This window comes from Coregonus lavaretus (genome assembly GCF_964263955.1).
Source record: "Coregonus lavaretus genome assembly, chromosome: 18".
Taxonomy (NCBI): domain Eukaryota; kingdom Metazoa; phylum Chordata; class Actinopteri; order Salmoniformes; family Salmonidae; genus Coregonus; species Coregonus lavaretus.
In genome coordinates, this window is record NC_140005.1 from 10,577,819 (window position 1) to 10,597,010 (window position 19,192).

The 19,192-nt window shown below is 41.0% G+C and overlaps 1 protein-coding gene across 1 annotated transcript in view; it reads right to left on the reverse strand.

The window, feature by feature from the left end:
- LOC311145980 (oxidation resistance protein 1-like) overlaps positions 1–19,192 on the reverse strand; it is a 40,180-nt gene that overhangs the window by 2,016 nt on the left and 18,972 nt on the right. Inside the window, exons 12-14 of the mRNA XM_084182394.1 lie at positions 18,219–18,371; positions 17,782–17,877; positions 509–582 (exon numbers count right to left, since the gene is read on the reverse strand). Coding sequence (XP_084038520.1) covers positions 509–582; positions 17,782–17,877; positions 18,219–18,371 — 323 coding nt within the window. The remainder of the gene's footprint in view (positions 1–508; positions 583–17,781; positions 17,878–18,218; positions 18,372–19,192) is intronic.

The window sequence follows — 19,192 nt, forward strand, 5'->3', positions numbered from 1 at the left end:
AATCTGGGTTTGGCGGATGCCAGGATAAAGCTACCTGCCCCAATGCATAGTGCCAACTGTAAAGTTTGGTGGAGGAGGAATAATGGTCTGGGGCTGTTTTTCATGGTTTCGGGCTAAGCCCCTTTGTTCCAGTGAAGGGAAATCTTAAAGCTACAGCATACAATGACATTCTAGAAGATTCTGTGCTTCCAACTTTGTGGCAACAGTTTGGGGAAGGCCCTTTCCTGTTTCAGCATGGAAATGCCCCCATGCCCAACGAATGGAAGCATGTCCCCGCAGCAATGTTCCAACATCTAGTGGAGGCTGTTATTGCAGCAAAGGGGGGACCAACTCCATATTAATGCCGATGATTTTGGAATTATATGTTCGACAAGCAGGTGTCCACATACTTTTGGTCATGTAGTGTAGCTGTGGCACCAATGTGCAGTACGTGTCAAGCAAACAGAAATAACATCAGCATCAAGAAAACCATAACCTAAGACATATTGGTATGACTGAGTGACCCCACCTTCCTCCTCCGATAGCAAAAGAGTCCAGGTCTCCCTTTATGAAGAAGGAGTTTTCTCCAGTCCACCTGAAACACTGTGGGAAGTGACAAGGACAGAGTCAGTATAGGATACCAACACAGTAGTACTTTTTGTGCTTATGAATGAACTTGCCCTTCTGTAATGCTATGCATATACAGTACACAATGGACAGCAATGAGTTCCTACACGTTGTTTGTGCATAAAAAGCAGAAAGGGACCTTTTTCTTAATCCACAGTCATGCATTGAATCAATGATGTGACGTTGGTAGAGACCTTGATGTGAATAGTAATTTGGTTGCTATGGAAACTCCTACAATATTATGTCAGCAAGATTTGAAACAAATAGTATCATCTTTTCAGTTAGTTTGCAAAACAACAATCCTGCAGCGATACCTTAAAAAGCCACATTTCAGATTAGAACATGTGGGAGAGAACTGTATGGCAATGGTTGTGAGTGTAGTGTATGCATTATTATACAACGTGTGGGTCTAATCCTGAATGCTGATTGGTTAAAACCGAATTCCAGCCGGTGTCTATTCCACAAATAGCCACCGGCTAAATCTATGACGTTAAAATGCCTATTTATTCTGTTCCATCTGACTGCGCGATCCACTGTCTCATCAGCCCAGCCAGGCAATTTATAAACTTGATCTCCATTATAAAAAGCATCTAGACATTATCTCACATTTCTTTTAGACTAACATTTCGTTTTCAACAGTGGAGATTTGTATAAACTTTGCTGTCTGTCTCTCCGACATTTGCAACAATGTTTCAATATTCAAATTTGATCTACTGCTGTCCCATAGTAATGAACGTGTTGGGAGTCGGGACGAGACAGACAGGCAGGCGGTGTTTCTCAGCCAGTCGAAATCATGAATCAGCTGGCATCGTTTTTATGGATATATACAAAAAAATGTCAGTTGAATAAAGGTAAAATGAAACGAAGCTAATTTGCAGTCTTTCCAGCTTCAGTTTGAAGTGATTGTGTTACTGTAGCTGTGTTGTTGGCTAGCTCCTCTGAACAACAGTGTCCTGACGAGAGAGCACATTTTCTATGTCAGGCGAAATCACGCCTCATTAGCTCATTGTATGCATGCATTATGTATGCACCCATGACTGTAAGTCCCTTTGGATAAAAGCGTCTGCTAAATGGCATATTATTATTATTATTATTATTATTATTATGGACGTATCCAAATAAAATGTCACTAGAAAACAACTTAAACAAATGCAAATGCAGCTACTTTGCTTTTATTCTGGCTGCACTTTTTGACGTGACTGTAAGTTAGCCATAGTTGGCTAGCTCGCAAGCAAGGGATAAGAATGTTGCCAGCCAGCATGGCAATAGAACATTTAGAACGAACGACTGGGTTGAGTCCATAGATACAGAACAAAAAGACTGAACGACTGGGTCGCGTCTCTAGCAACCCTAGATTTGTGTCGGGACTATATCTTGTGGAAGAATGAAATAGTATGAATAAATTAATCAAAATAATGTTTTAATGAAAATATGTAAATCATTATTTGAATATGTTGGTAACCAATTGTATAAAGGTGATGATGCCCGAGAAGCCGGTGTTTGGAGGATATATTGGCTCGACTTTGTCTTGGGCCTAACAACACCCGTGCCAATATATCCTCCAAACACCGGCTTCTCGGGCATTACCACTTCATAGTGCGTGTATGTGTGTGTGTCATAGTGTGTTTGTGTCATGAGGTGTGTGTGTGTCATAGTGTGTGTATGTGTGTACTATGGATGATTTTCTAGTACATATGTTGTAGAATGAAACACCTACAGTGGGGAGAACAAGTATTTGATACACTGCCGATTTTGCAGGTTTTCCTACTTACAAAGCATGTAGAGGTCTGTAATTTTTATCATAGGTACACTTCAACTGTGAGAGACGGAATCAAAAATCCAGAAAATCACATTGTATGATTTATAAGTAATTAATTTGCATTTTATTGCATGACATACAGTGGGAGAAAAAAAGTATTTAGTCAGCCACCAATTGTGCAAGTTCTCCCACTTAAAAAGATGAGAGAGGCCTGTAATTTTCATCATAGGTACACGTCAACTATGACAGACAAAATGAGAATTTTTTTTCCAGAAAATCACATTGTAGGATTTTTAATGAATTTATTTACAAATTATGGTGGAAAATAAGTATTTGGTCACCTACAAACAAGCAAGATTTCTGGCTCTCACAGACCTGTAACTTCTTCTTTAAGAGGCTCCTCTGTCCTCCACTCGTTACCTGTATTAATGGCACCTGTTTGAACTCGTTATCAGTATAAAAGACACCTGTCCACAACCTCAAACAGTCACACTCCAAACTCCACTACGGCCAAGACCAAAGAGCTGTCAAAGGACATCAGAAACAAAATTGTAGACCTGCACCAGGCTGGGAAGACTGAATCTGCAATAGGTAAGCAGCTTGGTTTGAAGAAATCAACTGTGGGAGCAATTATTAGGAAATGGAAGACATACAAGACCACTGATAATCTCCCTTGATCTGGGGCTCCACGCAAGATCTCACCCCGTGGGGTTAAAATGATCACAAGAACGGTGAGCAAAAATCCCAGAACCACACGGGGGGACCTAGTGAATGACCTGCAGAGAGCTGGGACCAAAGTAACAAAGCCTACCATCAGTAACACACTACGCCGCCAGGGACTCAAATCCTGCAGTGCCAGACGTGTCCCCCTGCTTAAGCCAGTACATGTCCAGGCCCGTCTGAAGTTTGCTAGAGTGCATTTGGATGATCCAGAAGAGGATTGAGAGAATGTCATATGGTCAGATGAAACCAAAATAGAACTTTTTGGTAAAAACTCAACTCGTCGTGTTTGGAGGACAAAGAATGCTGAGTTGCATCCAAAGAGCACCATACCTACTGTGAAGCATGGGGGTGGAAACATCATGCTTTGGGGCTGTTTTTCTGCAAAGGGACCAGGACGACTGATCCGTGTAAAGGAAAGAATGAATGGGGCCATGTATCGTGAGATTTTGAGTGAAAACCTCCTTCCATTAGCAAGGGCATTGAAGATGAAACGTGGCTGGGTCTTTCAGCATGACAATGATCCCAAACACACCACCCGGGCAACGAAGGAGTGGCTTCGTAAGAAGCATTTCAAGGTCCTGGAGTGGCCTAGCCAGTCTCCAGATCTCAACCCCATAGACATTTTCTGGAGGGAGTTGAAAGTCCGTGTTGCCCAGCGACAGCCCCAAAACATCACTGCTCTAGAGGAGATCTGCATGGAGGAATGGGCCAAAATACCAGCAACAGTGTGTGAAAACCTTGTGAAGACTTACAGAAAACGTTTGACCTGTGTCATTGCCAACAAAGGGTATATAACAAAGTATTGAGAAACTTTTGTTATTGACCAAATACTTATTTTCCACCATAATTTGCAAATAAATTCATTAAAAATCCTACAATGTGATTTTCAGGATTTTTTTTCTCATTTTGTCTGTCATAGTTGACGTGTACCTATGATGAAAATTACAGGCCTCTCTCATCTTTTTAAGTGGGAGAACTTGCACAATTGGTGGCTGACTAAATACTTTTTTCCCCCACTGTAAGTATTTGATACATCAGAAAAGCAGAACTTAATATTTGGTACAGAAACCTTTGTTTGCAATTACAGAGATCATACGTTTCCTGTAGGTCTTGACCAGGTTTGCACACACTGCAGCAGGGATTTTGGCCCACTCCTCCATACAGACCTTCTCCAGATCCTTCAGGTTTCGGGGCTGTCGCTGGGCAATACGGACTTTCAGCTCCCTCCAAATATTTTCTATTGGGTTCAGGTCTGGAGACTGGCTAGGCCACTCCAGGACCTTGAGATGCTTCTTACGGAGCCACTCCTTAGTTGCCCTGGCTGTGTGTTTCAGGTCGTTGTCATGCTGGAAGTCCCAGCCATGACCCATCTTCAATGCTCTTACTGAGGGAAGGAGGTTGTTGGATCTCGCGATACATGGCCCCATCCATCCTCCGCTCAATACGGTGCAGTCGTCCTGTCCCCTTTGCAGAAAAGCATCCCCAAAGAATGATGTTTCCACCTCCATGCTTCACGGTTGGGATGGTGTTCTTGGGGTTGTACTCATCCTTCTTCTTCCTCCAAACACGGCGAGTGGAGTTTAGACCAAAAAGCTCTATTTTTGTCTCATAAGACCACATGACCTTCTCCCATTCCTCCTCTGGATCATCCAGATGGTCATTGGCAAACTTCAGACGGGCCTGGACATGCGCTGGCTTGAGCAGGGGGACCTTGCGTGTGCTGCAGGATTTTAATCCATGACGGCGTAGTGTGTTACTAATGGTTTTCTTTGAGACTGTGGTCCCAGCTCTCTTCAGGTCATTGACCAGGTCCTGCCGTGTAGTTCTGGGCTGATCCCTCACCTTCCTCATGATCATTCATGCCCCACGAGGTGAGATCTTGCATGGAGCCCCAGACCGAGGGTGATTGACCGTCATCTTGAACTTCTTCCATTTTCTAATAATTGCGCCAACAGTTGTTGCCTTCTCACCAAGCTGCTTGCCTATTGTCCCGTAGCCCATCCCAGCCTTGTGCAGATCTACAATTTTATCCCTGATGTCCTTACACAGCTCTCTGGTCTTGGCCATTGTGGAGAGGTTGGAGTCTGTTTGATTGAGTGTGTGGACAGGTGTCTTTTATACAGGTAACGAGTTCAAACAGGTGCAGTTAATACAGGTAATGAGTGGAGAACAGGAGGGCTTCTTAAAGAAAAACTAACAGGTCTGTGAGAGCCGGAATTCTTACTGGTTGGTAGGTGATCAAATACTTACAGTGGGGGAAAAAAGTATTTAGTCAGCCACCAATTGTGCAAGTTCTCCCACTTAAAAAGATGAGAGAGGCCTGTAATTTTCATCATAGGTACATGTCAACTATGACAGACAAATTGAGAATTTTTTTCTCCAGAAAATCACATTGTAGGATTTTTAATGAATTTATTTGCAAATTATGGTGGAAAATAAGTATTTGGTCACCTACAAACAAGCAAGATTTCTGCCTCTCACAGACCTGTAACTTCTTCTTTAAGAGGCTCCTCTGTCCTCCACTCGTTACCTGTATTAATCGAACCTGTTTGAACTTGTTATCAGTATAAAAAAGACACCTGTCCACAACCTCAAACAGTCACACTCCAAACTCCACTATGGCCAAGACCAAAGAGCTGTCAAAGGACACTAGAAACAAAATTGTAGACCTGCACCAGGCTGGGAAGACTGAATCTGCAATAGGTAAGCAGCTTGGTTTGAAGAAATCAACTGTGGGAGCAATTATTAGGAAATGGAAGACATACAAGACCACTGATAATCTCCCTCGATCTGGGGCTCCACGCAAGATCTCACCCCGTGGGGGCAAAATGATCACAAGAACGGTGAGCAAAAATCCCAGAACCACACGGGGGGACCTAGTGAATGACCTGCAGAGAGCTGGGACCAAAGTAACAAAGCCTACCATCAGTAACACACTACACCGCCAGGGACTCAAATCCTGCAGTGCCAGACGTGTCTCCCTGCTTAAGCCAGTACATGTCCAGGCCCGTCTGAAGTTTGCTAGAGTGCATTTGGATGATCCAGAAGAGGATTGGGAGAATGTCATATGGTCAGATGAAACCAAAATAGACAAAATGGTGTTTGGAGGAAGAAGAAGGATGAGTACAACCCCAAGAACACCATCCCAACCGTGAAGCATGGAGGTGGAAACATCATTCTTTGGGGATGCTTTTTTTGGTAAAAACTCAACTCGTCGTGTTTGGAGGACAAAGAATGCTGAGTTGCATCCAAAGAACACCATACCTACTGTGAAGCATGGGGGTGGAAACATCATGCTTTGGGGCTGTTTTTCTGCAAAGGGACCAGGACGACTGATCCGTGAAAAGGAAAGAATGAATGGGGCCATGTATCGTGAGATTTTGAGTGAAAACCTCCTTCCATCAGCAAGGGCATTGAAGATGAAACGTGGCTGGGTCTTTCAGCATGACAATGATCCCAAACACACCGCCCGGGCAACGAAGGAGTGGCTTCGTAAGAAGCATTTCAAGGTCCTGGAGTGGCCTAGCCAGTCTCCAGATCTTAACCCCATAGAAAATCTTTGGAGGGAGTTGAAAGTCTTTGTTGCCCAGCGACAGCCCCAAAACATCACTGCTCTAGAGGAGATCTGCATGGAGGAATGGGCCAAAATTCCAGCAACAGTGTGTGAAAACCTTGTGAAGACTTACAGAAAACGTTTGACCTGTGTCATTGCCAACAAAGGGTATATAACAAAGTATTGAGAAACTTTTGTTATTGACCAAATACTTATTTTCCACCATAATTTGCAAATAAATTCATTAAAAATCTTAATGTGATTTTCTGGATTTGTTTTCTTCTCAATTTGTCTGTCATAGTTGACGTGTACCTATGATGAAAATTACAGGCCTCTCATCTTTTTAAGTGGGAGAACTTGCACAATTGGTGGCTGACTAAATACTTTTTTCCCCACTGTATGTCATGCAATAAAATGCAAATTAATTACTTAAAAATCATACAATGTGATTTTCTGGATTTTTGTTTTAGATTCCGTCTCTCACAGTTGAAGTGTACCTATGATAAAAATTACAGACCTCTACATGCTTTGTAAGTAGGAAAACCTGCAAAATCGGCAGTGTATCAAATACTTGTTCTCCCCACTGTATATGCCTTAAATGCTTATGGGTTAAAACAAAGCAGAGACATTTCTTTAGTGCAAACGCTGTGCTTTTGATAACTCCCTGCAGCTGGTCAGGTATGTCAATGACATGTGATGGAGATACAACTCCTCGTGGTGGCTGTGTGGAGATTGGAGTAACAATGGCTTAAATGTATGTGGTTGAGAATGGGTTATGGCCATGACATGTTTAAACCATGTTTAAGTATTAATTGATATGTTTTATAATGTGTTATGAAAGTTTAGGGGTAAAACAGAATGAACATGATTGATACTTTGTACTCCAGATGCATGTCTGGATAGTGAATATAGTCAATACAGAGTGTGATTGTTCTTTAACGTACGTATGTACATAATTGTTTGAGTCACGCCACTAATAAGATACAGAGGCCCCATTTAGAGAAGCGCAAGTAGCCCTCGTGAGTAAAACAACGTGGCACTGAAAGAAGTTAATCATTTGCCTTAAGGGGGTAACTGTATATTCTATGTAAGCATGACTATGCATTTGTATTTGTATAAAAGGAGATCTTTGAGCCAAGGAGAGGCAGGTGTTCCATGGAGCAGCTCGGCTTTGTTACGCAATAATAAAGTCTACATTTTGGAATCACAAGCTCCAGTTTCTTGAGAGATATTTTAGAGTTGGCTACTTTTGAGTCAAATATTTCTACGCCATAAATGGCGAGCGTTGCCAGGAGTTGGAAACAGGGACCAGAGACGGTGGACATCTGCGGCTGTGAAACGGCTTGGACGGACCATACAAACAAAGTGGCCGCTTTAAAAAAAAAAAGGTAAGCCAAGTTCTTACTTATATAGTATAAAGTTTGTGTGGTTCGATCCAGGGCCCGGCCTCAGCTGCAGAATACCAAGTAGGTCTCTCCAAATTTAAGAACCAGAAAATTAGAGACTGGGAGCTTTTGGATTTAAGAATACATGTCGATGTCACTCTGTTGTTCGTCTGAACCGTCTGTTCAATTCATTTGATTCATCCTGCTGATTGCTTTGTCTGGGTTGCTTTGGCATGGGCGGCTGTCCATCTGTTTGAACGATCAGAGAATAAATTGGTAAAAAGCCCTACAGATACCGCTCTAAACGTGTCGAGGAAGTGTATTGTTTAGAGGGCTGCTTAGGTAGGCAGAAATCCTGTGCAATACCGTTTTTTTCTGTGTCGAAAAATCAGAAAAAAGGGCTGAATTTACAGGTCGCTTAGGAAAGCGTAAGATAGAGGTCCAGTAAGCGTGTGTCGAGGAAGTGAATCACCTAGAGGGCTATATAGGTAGATATAAATCCTGTATAAAAACGTATTTCTTGTGTCGGGAAAGTGAATCAGAAAGGGTCGATCAGGTAAAAGGATAGGTCATCCGGAGTAGGTGACATAAATTGGAGTTAACACCGGTCATCCTGAGTAGGTGAACGGGTTAAACAGCCACTAAGGCTTCAAAATATAGAGAAAGTGTTAGATAGAGTAGGTCTGATCATCTCATGTGGATGAGTGGTTTGCTTGGGCTACTGTGAGTCATTCAACTGTCTGATTCATTTGGGCACAAGTGGCTGCTCATCTGTGTGAGTGAGAATAATAAGAAATCCTGCAAGTAAATAGCCTTTTCTGTAAGGAAAGGAACCATATTTGAGGTCGTTTGAAGCTTCTGCCTGGTGGAGAAAGGGCATGCCCAATCTCGCATTAGGAAAGAGAATAATTAATGTTATGTGGATATACATTTACCAACTGAGTGGAAAATTCACATTACTAGGAGGGGTATGAGGAATCCTGTTGGAGGAACAGGTCACGTGTACCGGTGTGATCATATGACGTCTATACATTGTATTTTGGTCAATCTTTCAGGGTGTGTTTCTGACATATTTGGAAACTTTAGAGGTGATGTAGGATTGTGATAAATTGACTACAGTTAAATAATAACTGGAATAGGGTTAACATTCCTAATGTGGGCCCTTTGATAGAATAAAATATTCCTGTAGGTTATACAAATAGTAATTAAGCGCGTTTGAGAACAACATTGTATGAATGTGGAATGAGAGTGGTATAATGGTGTAAATGAGTCGCACTCTGAAGTTTGAATGATGAGATATAGAGGTGTGAATGATAATTATATATACGTTTGAATAATAAGCTTTTCATGTAAATGATATATTGGAGTTTCCTACAACAATGACTGTCATAGAATTGTGTAAGATCAGTGAATAGTGACCAGCCTATACAATTCTGGGAGGATTCTATGACTGAGGGGAAGGATTTGGGTAATTTGTTGTTTGTTCCGCTGAGACTAGATTGTGATTAACTGATTTGTGGCAATAAAGAATCATTAGAAACATGAATGGTTTGGTAGATGTGAATATATTAGAATAGAATGAATTTTATGTGAGTGTAATTTGTTACGAGGGATTGGATAAAATAATAGGTGCTGACTTGCACACCCAAAAACATAGACGTACGTGAGGGGTGGGAGAAAGTACATAGATCATTTGATAGAAAAAAGAGTAGGCATTATGATAACTATCTATCATTTTGAAGCAGAGGTGAGATAGTAAAGGAATTTTTGTATAATAGGGGGAAAGAACATAATCCATTTGATTGAATTCATTAGATCTGTTTCCAAATGAATGAATGTAGATTTGACTTGTTGAATGCTAAAGCTTCTAGCTTGTGAAATCTTAGTCCTGTAAAGCTATTTTCTGATAAAGTGTGGTATGTGCCAGATACTAAAACTACTGACCATTATCATTGGAATAAAGGAGGATTTACTTGTCATTTCAATAAAGCATAGATTCTACATCGCTGATCAGAGTCTAGGTTTTCTAAGTATAGTTCAACTATGGTTGTGGGTTGTTTAGATTGACGGAACAGTCAGGATAAGACTGGACGATTTAGCAGCCTGCGTCTTTTCAGACTGAAGGACTCACTTATTCAACGGGAAAGAAGGAGGAGGGACTATAGTCTAATCAGAAAGGACAGTTACATACATTTTAATAGCGGACTGGCAATTGCGATAGAGTTATGGCCATAATTTGAATTGTTTAGGTAGACTGGAATGAAAGTAACGTATTTTAATAATATGAATACAAATATACTATTAGTTATTGTTGGGTTGTGAATAGACTTGACTAATGCCATGTTTTAGTTCTCGGGTAAAAGAGAGTCGTACTTGCTTGACTGTATCGAGCTGAAAGAGATATTTGAAGCAAGTCTGAATAGTTGGATGGAAAACATTTATTTGACAAACTCTAATTGTTATTACTTTATTCTATAGTTTGCGTGATACCAGTGATGTATGCAAATAGTTAATGAATTCTAAAATAATAATTTGTTTTTGCTACGTGGACCAGTGGAGTGTAGGTAGTTTTAACTATTATGCTGATGGGATAGTACCGACTTAATGTAGGTTCTAGATTTGTTCAACAACAAGTTTGTATTTTAAACTAAATTAATGCAATAGGCTACAATTACAACATCAGAAAAAGGCACAATCTAATGCGAAACAGTTATTACATATGTCATTAATCCAGTAATGATACAAAGCTAGAAGGATAACAATAGAGGGAGAGTGAACCAAAAAAGGCTGGCTTAATTACACCACCACCACACACAGAAGGGGGGCAGTATTCTCAGGTCACAGGTCTAGTCTCAATAACAGGGAATGTAGAGACAGAAGCAGAAAAAAGGAAGCAGCAGGTTTTCACACCAGGAAGAGGAGAACAATCACAGTTAGATATAGACTGTGATGGATGAACAAGAGTATGATGGGAAAAAGGATGTGGAGAAGACAAGTAATGAGGAGGATGAAGAACTTGAACAGTATGCTAACTCTGAACAAGAAACAGAAAGAGATCCAGAGGGGGATCCACTGATGACAATACTGTTCAGGACATCATTGATGGAAGCAATGCCAACCCCTGTCAGAAGCCAATTAGAAGATGTGGTGGGACTAACGGCAGAATCCCGCAAAGAATTCTGCGACCATATTATCCACGCAATGGAGAAATACAGGAGGGATGAACGGAAATTGGCGAAGCAATGGAGAGAGATTCTGAGAAAACTGGGACAGTTGCAGCTGGAAGAGATGGTAAGAAAGGACAAAACACAAGCTACACCTGTCGTCCAGGAAGGTCAACAACCACTGCCTCAGCAGCAAGGCCAAAGAGCTCCTACCTTACCAGTAGTGAATGTGTACACACAACAATCCCTTGGTCCACCATTCTGGTTTTGCCACTGTCCAAGAAGACCAGGGGTCTGCTGGGGGTGCAGTCAATCAGGACATACAAGAAGGGATTGCCCTACCAAGCCGTGATGGCCTAGGCAACCACAACATGGTAATTGGCAAGGGAATGGGCCCAGCTTGGCTGAATGGCAGCAGTCTTAGAACTTGTGGGAAGGACCAAATCAGGATAGCTAGAGAAGCATTTATTTTGGACTAGGGGACAGGAGACAGCACTAACTTCTTGTGGGTTCTGGATTGGTTACACAACAATTTATATTTTTACTAAAAACAAAGCAACAGGTTGAAATTATTAGATTACTGGAAAGTGGTTATGGGTTTGTTATGTTATAGGTGTATATTCCACTTAATGAAACATGATAAATGTCTGATGTGTCTTGGTTGGGAGTCTTTTCTGGGATTGATGGAAATCCCCTACAGAATGAATGATGAAGGAAATGTAGGAGACCCACGTCTCAAACAACATTTTAATAGATACTTGGGATCAAATTTCACTGATTCCTTACACTGAGAAATTGACTGTATTTGAGGTTACGGAAAAGCCTCGGGGGTTGAAATCTTATGGGACTTTATGTTGTTTTATGTGCTCTGGATTGTGGAATTCATCGGGGAAGGGAGCAGTCACAAGTGATGTTCTTGAGGGTTTTCTGAGTAGGAGTAGATGTGGGAATAGAGAATGAGAATTTCGAATGTTTGGACTGGTTAGGAGGTATCAAAATGTAAACTAACTAAATGTGTACTTTTTCTTCCAAGAAAAAGGGGGTAGTGATTTTCTCTTTTCTTTGAAATACTTTCAGAGACTATAAATAGGGCCTGGTCATTTTTGTTTGTTTATTGTTTTACTATATGGTGTTTAAATAACCACAAACAACCCACTTAGTATGAAATGTTAGCTGTATAGGATTTTTATTTGTATTTTAGTTTTTTTCACGGGATAGAAGTGAAATATCTTAAAGGGGCAAACACATGTAATTTGGGTTTTTATTTACTGAGGGATAAGTAAATACGTGTGATTTATTTTGAAAAGAGCTGTACTAAGGACTTACAGTATGCTTGGGATACAACATTTATGAAATGTTTTGATGGTTGTTAATGAGTAGTATACTATTGGATGGAACAATTCATTGAATGATTTCAATGACCTCTGCAATCTGTCCTGGCTTTATAGTGTGACCTGATCACCCGCACTGTAAATCCTAGAGGAATGCTGAATTGGGGGTTAGATATAATAAGGATAATTGTGAAGAAGTTTATAAATTGGAAAAAATCCTATATATTAGTCCAAACAGGACAAGGATGAAGTGAGAGAGTTAGTCCTGAAGGAGAGGTATTCCTTGAATAGTGTTATGGGATACAGTTAAGTAAAGATATGCTCAAAGGTTGTCATTTTAAGTTTAGTTATTATTTTTGGTTTGATAGGCAATATTGTTGTTGTTTTGTTTTTTGAACACATGAATCACGATGTGATGCATGTGTCCTAGGGGGGAAGTTGGGCTTACAGAGGTTTTAATGTTTTATAATGGTTTTGTGGGGAAATATGCAAGGTGTATTAAGGATATGAGCAGTAGTAATAATGTGTTATGGGTTAGGTTAAATCTTTTTTTTGTTTTTGTGATAGGAGGCAGGGTGTAGAGGTGGTATGTCTATGAAATGAGTGGACTACAACAAGCTGGAAGAGGTGCGCTTCATAATCTCAAGGCTTCTCTTGACGGATGAGAGGGCATAAGTAGCATACTGTGTCTCACCTAACCTAACAATGTTCTTAAGATTTTCTTTTCATGGGTGAAGATAACTCTGCCCAACTGAGTAGGAGAATCTGAGTATTTTCTGCACCCTGGAGACTATGTGATGGCAAAAGACTACAGAAGAAAGACCTGGAAAGACCCTATGTGGAGGGGCCCATACCAGGTGTTGTTGGCTACCTCAATGATGGTAAAAGTGGGAGAGACCGATACTTAGATCCATGTTTCCCACTATAGGAGTGTTCCAACCCCAGGAGAGGAAGACGGCCTGTCATTGGGTAGCATTGTTGTATTTTGTGTTTGTCTGTGTTTGTGTGTCTTTGCAGCAGTGACTCCGAGCTTCCCTATGGGTAGGCTGGTAGAAGGACACTCTTCGCAGACCGATGTCGATAGATTGAGAGGGACTCTGGCTGATCCGGAGACCCTAGTGACGGAAGAAGATTACCAGCTAAAGTGACCAGACATCGGCGTCCAGGTTACACCAATGGCGGTACGGATAGAGGGGAGCGTGACCTGGTATCATCTAAACCATTGTACCAGAGTGAGGGAACCGATGACTGAGAGATGAGAGAGCTGAGGATGCTGGCGAGAATCAGATGGGTCAGGATGGCAATTACTGATGAGCTACGTGTTCTTGCTGATTCCCTCGGTGGAGGGGCAGATCTTCGAGACCTTCTAGATCTTCGAGATATTCCAGACATTCAAGACACACCAGATATCCCCATCATTGATTTTTCTGCACTTGACTAGTTCCCTGAGAATAAGGGGAATGGGGTACTGATAATAGTAAAGAGCAGAAGAACAAGACATAGAAGGGATAGAGACAGGATTAAAATGTATATTCTTGCACAGGCAGGAACCATAACTAAAATGCAGGAAGGGATCACTATTAAAATACAAGGGTTAAAATATTATTGGTGTGGGAGGAACCAGCACAAAGAGTATGGGGAAGTCACATGGGGTAGTGTGACCTTAAGATAATGAAAGAAAGAGACAGGTGAATCATAGACATGAGGAGAACAGCCCAAGATTTAGATAAACAATTTGATGTAGTATTTAGTGTTAGATTTCCAGGGGGAAGTGTTGTTGGAGTAGTTATTCCTTGGGAAAGTGCACTAAACCCTGTACATGTTAGAGCCATACCAGATACAGAAGAAAGGGAATTGAAGGAGCCGTTAAACAATGATTGGTATAGATGAGTACAATATATTACATTAAAATTAAATAAAGAAAATAGTCTAATATGCACCACATCTCCGTTTTAAATAATGAACAGTAGTTCAACATTTCCACAGTTACTAGGACTGTGCTATGATTCAACCACAACTTTTGTCATATAAGGAACTCGGAAAGACCATATTGGCCAGCAGAATGTTTGTAATATTTAGGAAATCCTAAATATAAACAATTTTATAATCAACCAGGATGGGGAGAGAAGGGTAAGCAATTAGTGATTATAATAGGAACAAGGAAAAGGAAAGCGCCAGAGTAATGTCAAATAGACTATGAGCAAATATATAGGAGTGGTACAATAAAACAATTGGGTTATAGAATTTGGAAGAATACAAGGGAGAATGTGAAATATGTGGCATTTATACAGATAGCCTTTGGAATACAGGGACCCCTTAAGGAAAAATGTATCAGGCAGCAGGATCAAGTATTAGAAATTGGTATTAAGAATGATTGGTGAAACATCATAACTTGCTTATAGGGATGTTTTGGATTGGAAATGAACTCAACTAAATTGTTATGATTTGTCCTTTCTCGAGGTTGCAACGGATGGTGTCTTGATGCATAGCAGAGATAATTCGGTCCAGAACGGTATGAACCTCAATAAAAAATAAAAATAAAACTCTACCCGGCTGAAGAGGAGCAACAAAGGCGTTGAAGATGTTCCTGTTCAGCATCACCTCTAACAGGAGACCTGAATCAGAACCAGCATCCAATCGAAGCAATTAACTGCCTTTTCTTTTCTCTTATGCCTTTTCTCTCAAGAGTGTGACAGGAGTCCATTTGGAGTGGGCATGAATAGAGATCTATTCAAATATAACATCTCTGATGGTGCTGGTAAACTGGTTGGCAAATGGACAAAACAGAATGGGGGTAGAGGTGAGGTGGTTCAGGTGTGACATTGGAATTGGGACATTACCATGGGCAATCCAAGATGAACTATGAAGCTATCTGAAGAACATAATGAAGACGCCAGAAGATTGAGTGCCGGTAGAGGAAGGGAGTGTTAGTTAAGGTAGTATGTTGATTAAGGAGATAGGGCGGCAGGTGGCTTAATGGTTAAGAGCGTTGTGCCAGTAACCGAAAGGTCGCTGGTTCTAATCCCGAGCCGACTAGGTGAAAAATCTGTCGATGTGCCCTTGAGCAAGGCACTTAACCCTAATTGCTCCTGTAAGTCGCTCTGGATAAGAGCGTCTGCTAAATGACTAAAATCTAATTATACACTGCTACATTTATAGTAATTTAGACTAGGAATGCATTAAGATACTGATCTGTTGTAATTCTCGTTATGAGGAAGTTAATGCTAGAATTATGATAATATAAATATACATTCTGCCAGTGTCAATATGTGCCAAGGTGAGAGTTTTAACTTTGAATGATGGAACCAAGGTGACTAACTAAGAATTGTCATTCTAAAGTTGTTTTGGGTAATTCATTTGATTATGATTACGAATTATAAGTGGACTGATTGATCTGAATAAGTTATTAATATGTTAATAACTAAGGATGTTGAAATTGCAATTCATGGATTAGATATTGATATTGATTCTTTTGATTGTTATACTACTTGTGATATGGGTAAAAATGTTATGTGAGCTAGATTTGTTGACACTATTCTTAACATGTCCTAGATATTATGGTTAAAACAAAGTTGCATTTATTTCTTATATATTTTGATGTGTTAGGATACTACCACGTATATTGGAAATGCTACAACAAAACAAAAAGGGGAGCAATGGTTACAAAGCTCAACAGAAAAACTTGGAGGTTAATTTAGAGGAAAACCTTTTGGATTTGTACCCAATACCTGACTGGGCTCCTTGTCCTCATCAGGATGGGTCAGACAATGAGGAAGATACATTGGTCTGAATATATATTCTTATAAAAATTTAACCACAGATGGCAAGGCTAAGAATAAGTATATGCACATGCTTACACTCATTTTATGTTAACTTTTGTTTTATTGGTTGGGACTTAGAAGGTCCCAAAAGGGGGGAATATATGGATGATTTTCTAGTACATATGTTGTAGAATGAAACACCTATATGCCTTAAATGCTTATGGATTAAGAACCAATTAAAGGGTTAAAACAGAGCAGAGACATTTCTTTAGTGCAAACGCTGTGCTTTTGATAACTCCCTGCAGCTGGTCTGGGTATGTCAATGACATGTGATGGAGATACAACTCCTCGTGGTGGCTGTGTGGAGATTGGAGTAACAATGGAACTAGTGTTATCATTTGTTTGTGCTTATGACCTGACACATAGCCACATGCACATAATCTCAAGGATCCTGGGAGGATGCTTTTTGGGATTGGCTTAAATGTATGTGGTTGAGAATGGGTTATGGCCATGACATGTTTAAACCATGTTTAAGTATTAATTGATATGTTTTATAATGTGTTATGAAAGTTTAAGGGTAAAACAGAATGAACATGATTGATACTTTGTACTCCAGATGCATGTCTGGATAGTGAATATAGTCAATACAGAGTGTGATTGTTCTTTAACGTACGTATGTACATAATTTTTTGAGTCACGCTACTAATAAGATACATAGGCCCCATTTAGAGAAGCGCAAGTAGCCCTCGTGAGTGAAACAACATGTGGCACTGAAAGAAGTTAATAATTTGCCTTAAGGGGGTAACTGTATATTCTATGTAAGCATGACTATGCATTTGTATTTGTATAAAAGGAGATCTTTGAGCCAAGGAGAGGCAGGTGTTCCATGGAGCAGCTCGGCTTTGTTACGCAATAATAAAGTCTACATTTTGGAATCACAAGCTCCAGTTTCTTGAGAGATATTTTAGAGTTGGCTACTTTTGAGTCAAATATTTCTACGACAGTATCATAGTGCGTGTGTGTCAGTGTGTGTGTGTGTGTCATAGTGCGTGTGTGAGTCATAGTGCGTGTGTGTGAGTCATAGTGCGTGTGTGTGAGTCATAGTGCGTGTGTGTGAGTCATAGTGCGTGTGTGTGAGTCATAGTGCGTGTGTGTGAGTCATAGTGCGTGTGTGTGAGTCATAGTGTGTGTGTGTGTGAGTCAGTGTGTGTGTGTGTGAGTCATAGTGTGTGTGTGTGTGAGTCATAGTGTGTGTGTATGTGTGTGAGTCATAGTGTGTGTGTGTGTGAGTCATAGTGTGTGTGTGTGAGTCATAGTGTGTGTGTGTGAGTCATAGTGTGTGAGTCAGTGTGTGTGTGTGTGTGTGAGTCATAGTGTGTGTGTGTGTGAGTCATAGTGTGTGAGTCAGTGTGAGTCATAGTGTGTGTGTGTGAGTCATAGTGTGTGTGTGTGTCATAGCGTGTGTGTGTGAGTCATAGTGTGTGTGTGTCTTGGCTGACCTTGAAGCGAGGAAGCAGCATGTAGAGGAATGTCTCTCCTGTGCCATAGAAGGTCTCGCTCGGCCTCAGTGGGTGAGAGAGGTAGCTCCCAAACACCTGGGGCACAAAGAAACAAACCTACCATTAACCAAAACTCAACCCTCTGGTAACCAAACGAGACAGACGTCATACAATGGGGGACTTCATTAGGTGACCACAACAAACTCTGTATGCAAATCGGTATGTTATTCAAACTAACCCCACAGTATTCTTGACCTGTGGGTGTCCAAGTAAATAGTGCAAATGAAATGAAAAGCAGGTAGTCTATGGCACACGCTTCTGTGTAATCTCTTACACCTAAGTCAGACAGATATTCAAAATATTGAGGGTGGTGCGTGGAACATTAGGGGGTTGTTTGTAACTTGAAAATAACAAATCTGAGTACATAGAAAGGTCACCTGATTGAGCGAGTCCTTAATGACCATGAGTACAGGCGAGTCGCTGCCGTTCAGCCTCCGGTAGAGGGACTTGAGGCTGGAGCCGTGACGAGACGTGCTGTAAGCCAGCTGCCACGTGTGGCCCACTGTCCTGGGTGGCAGCTCCGCTGAGAGCTGGAGAAAGACGGAAAGATGGAGAAGGAGAAAGAGTGGCGGGAGAGGGGAGAATAGACACCTATTATGTTTAAGATGAGCGGAAAATAAAGTGTTAACGTGAAAAGGGGAAAGAAAGGGAGATACAGTGAGGGAAAAAAGTATTTGATCCCCTGCTGATTTTGTACGTTTGCCCACTGACAAAGACATGATCAGTCTATAATTTTAATGGTAGGTTTATTTGAACAGTGAGAGACAGAATAACAACAAAAACATCCAGAAAAACACATGTAAAAAATGTTATAAATTGATTTGCATTTTAATGAGGGAAATAAGTATTTGACCCCTCTGCAAAACATGTCTTAGTACTTGGTGGCAAAACCCTTGTTGGCAATCACAGAGGTCAGACGTTTTTTGAAGTTGGCCACCAGGTTTGCACACATCTCAGGAGGGATTTTGTCCCACTCCTCTTTGCAGATCTTCCCCAAGTCATTAAGGTTTTGAGGCTGACGTTTGGCAACTCAAACCTTCAGCTCCCTCCACAGATTTTCTATGGGATTAAGGTCTGGAGACTGGCTAGGCCAATCCAGGACCTTAATGTGCTTCTTCTTGAACTACTCGTTTGTTGCCTTGGCCGTGTGTTTTGGGTCATTGTCATGCTTGAATACCCATCCACAACCCATTTTCAGTGCCCTGGCTGAGGGAAGGAGGTTCTCACCCAAGATTTGACGGTACATGGCCCCGTCCATCGTCCCTTTGATGCAGTGAAGTTGTCCTGTCCCCTTAGCAGAAAAACACCCCCAAAGCATAATGTTTCCACCTCCATGTTTGACGGTGGGGAT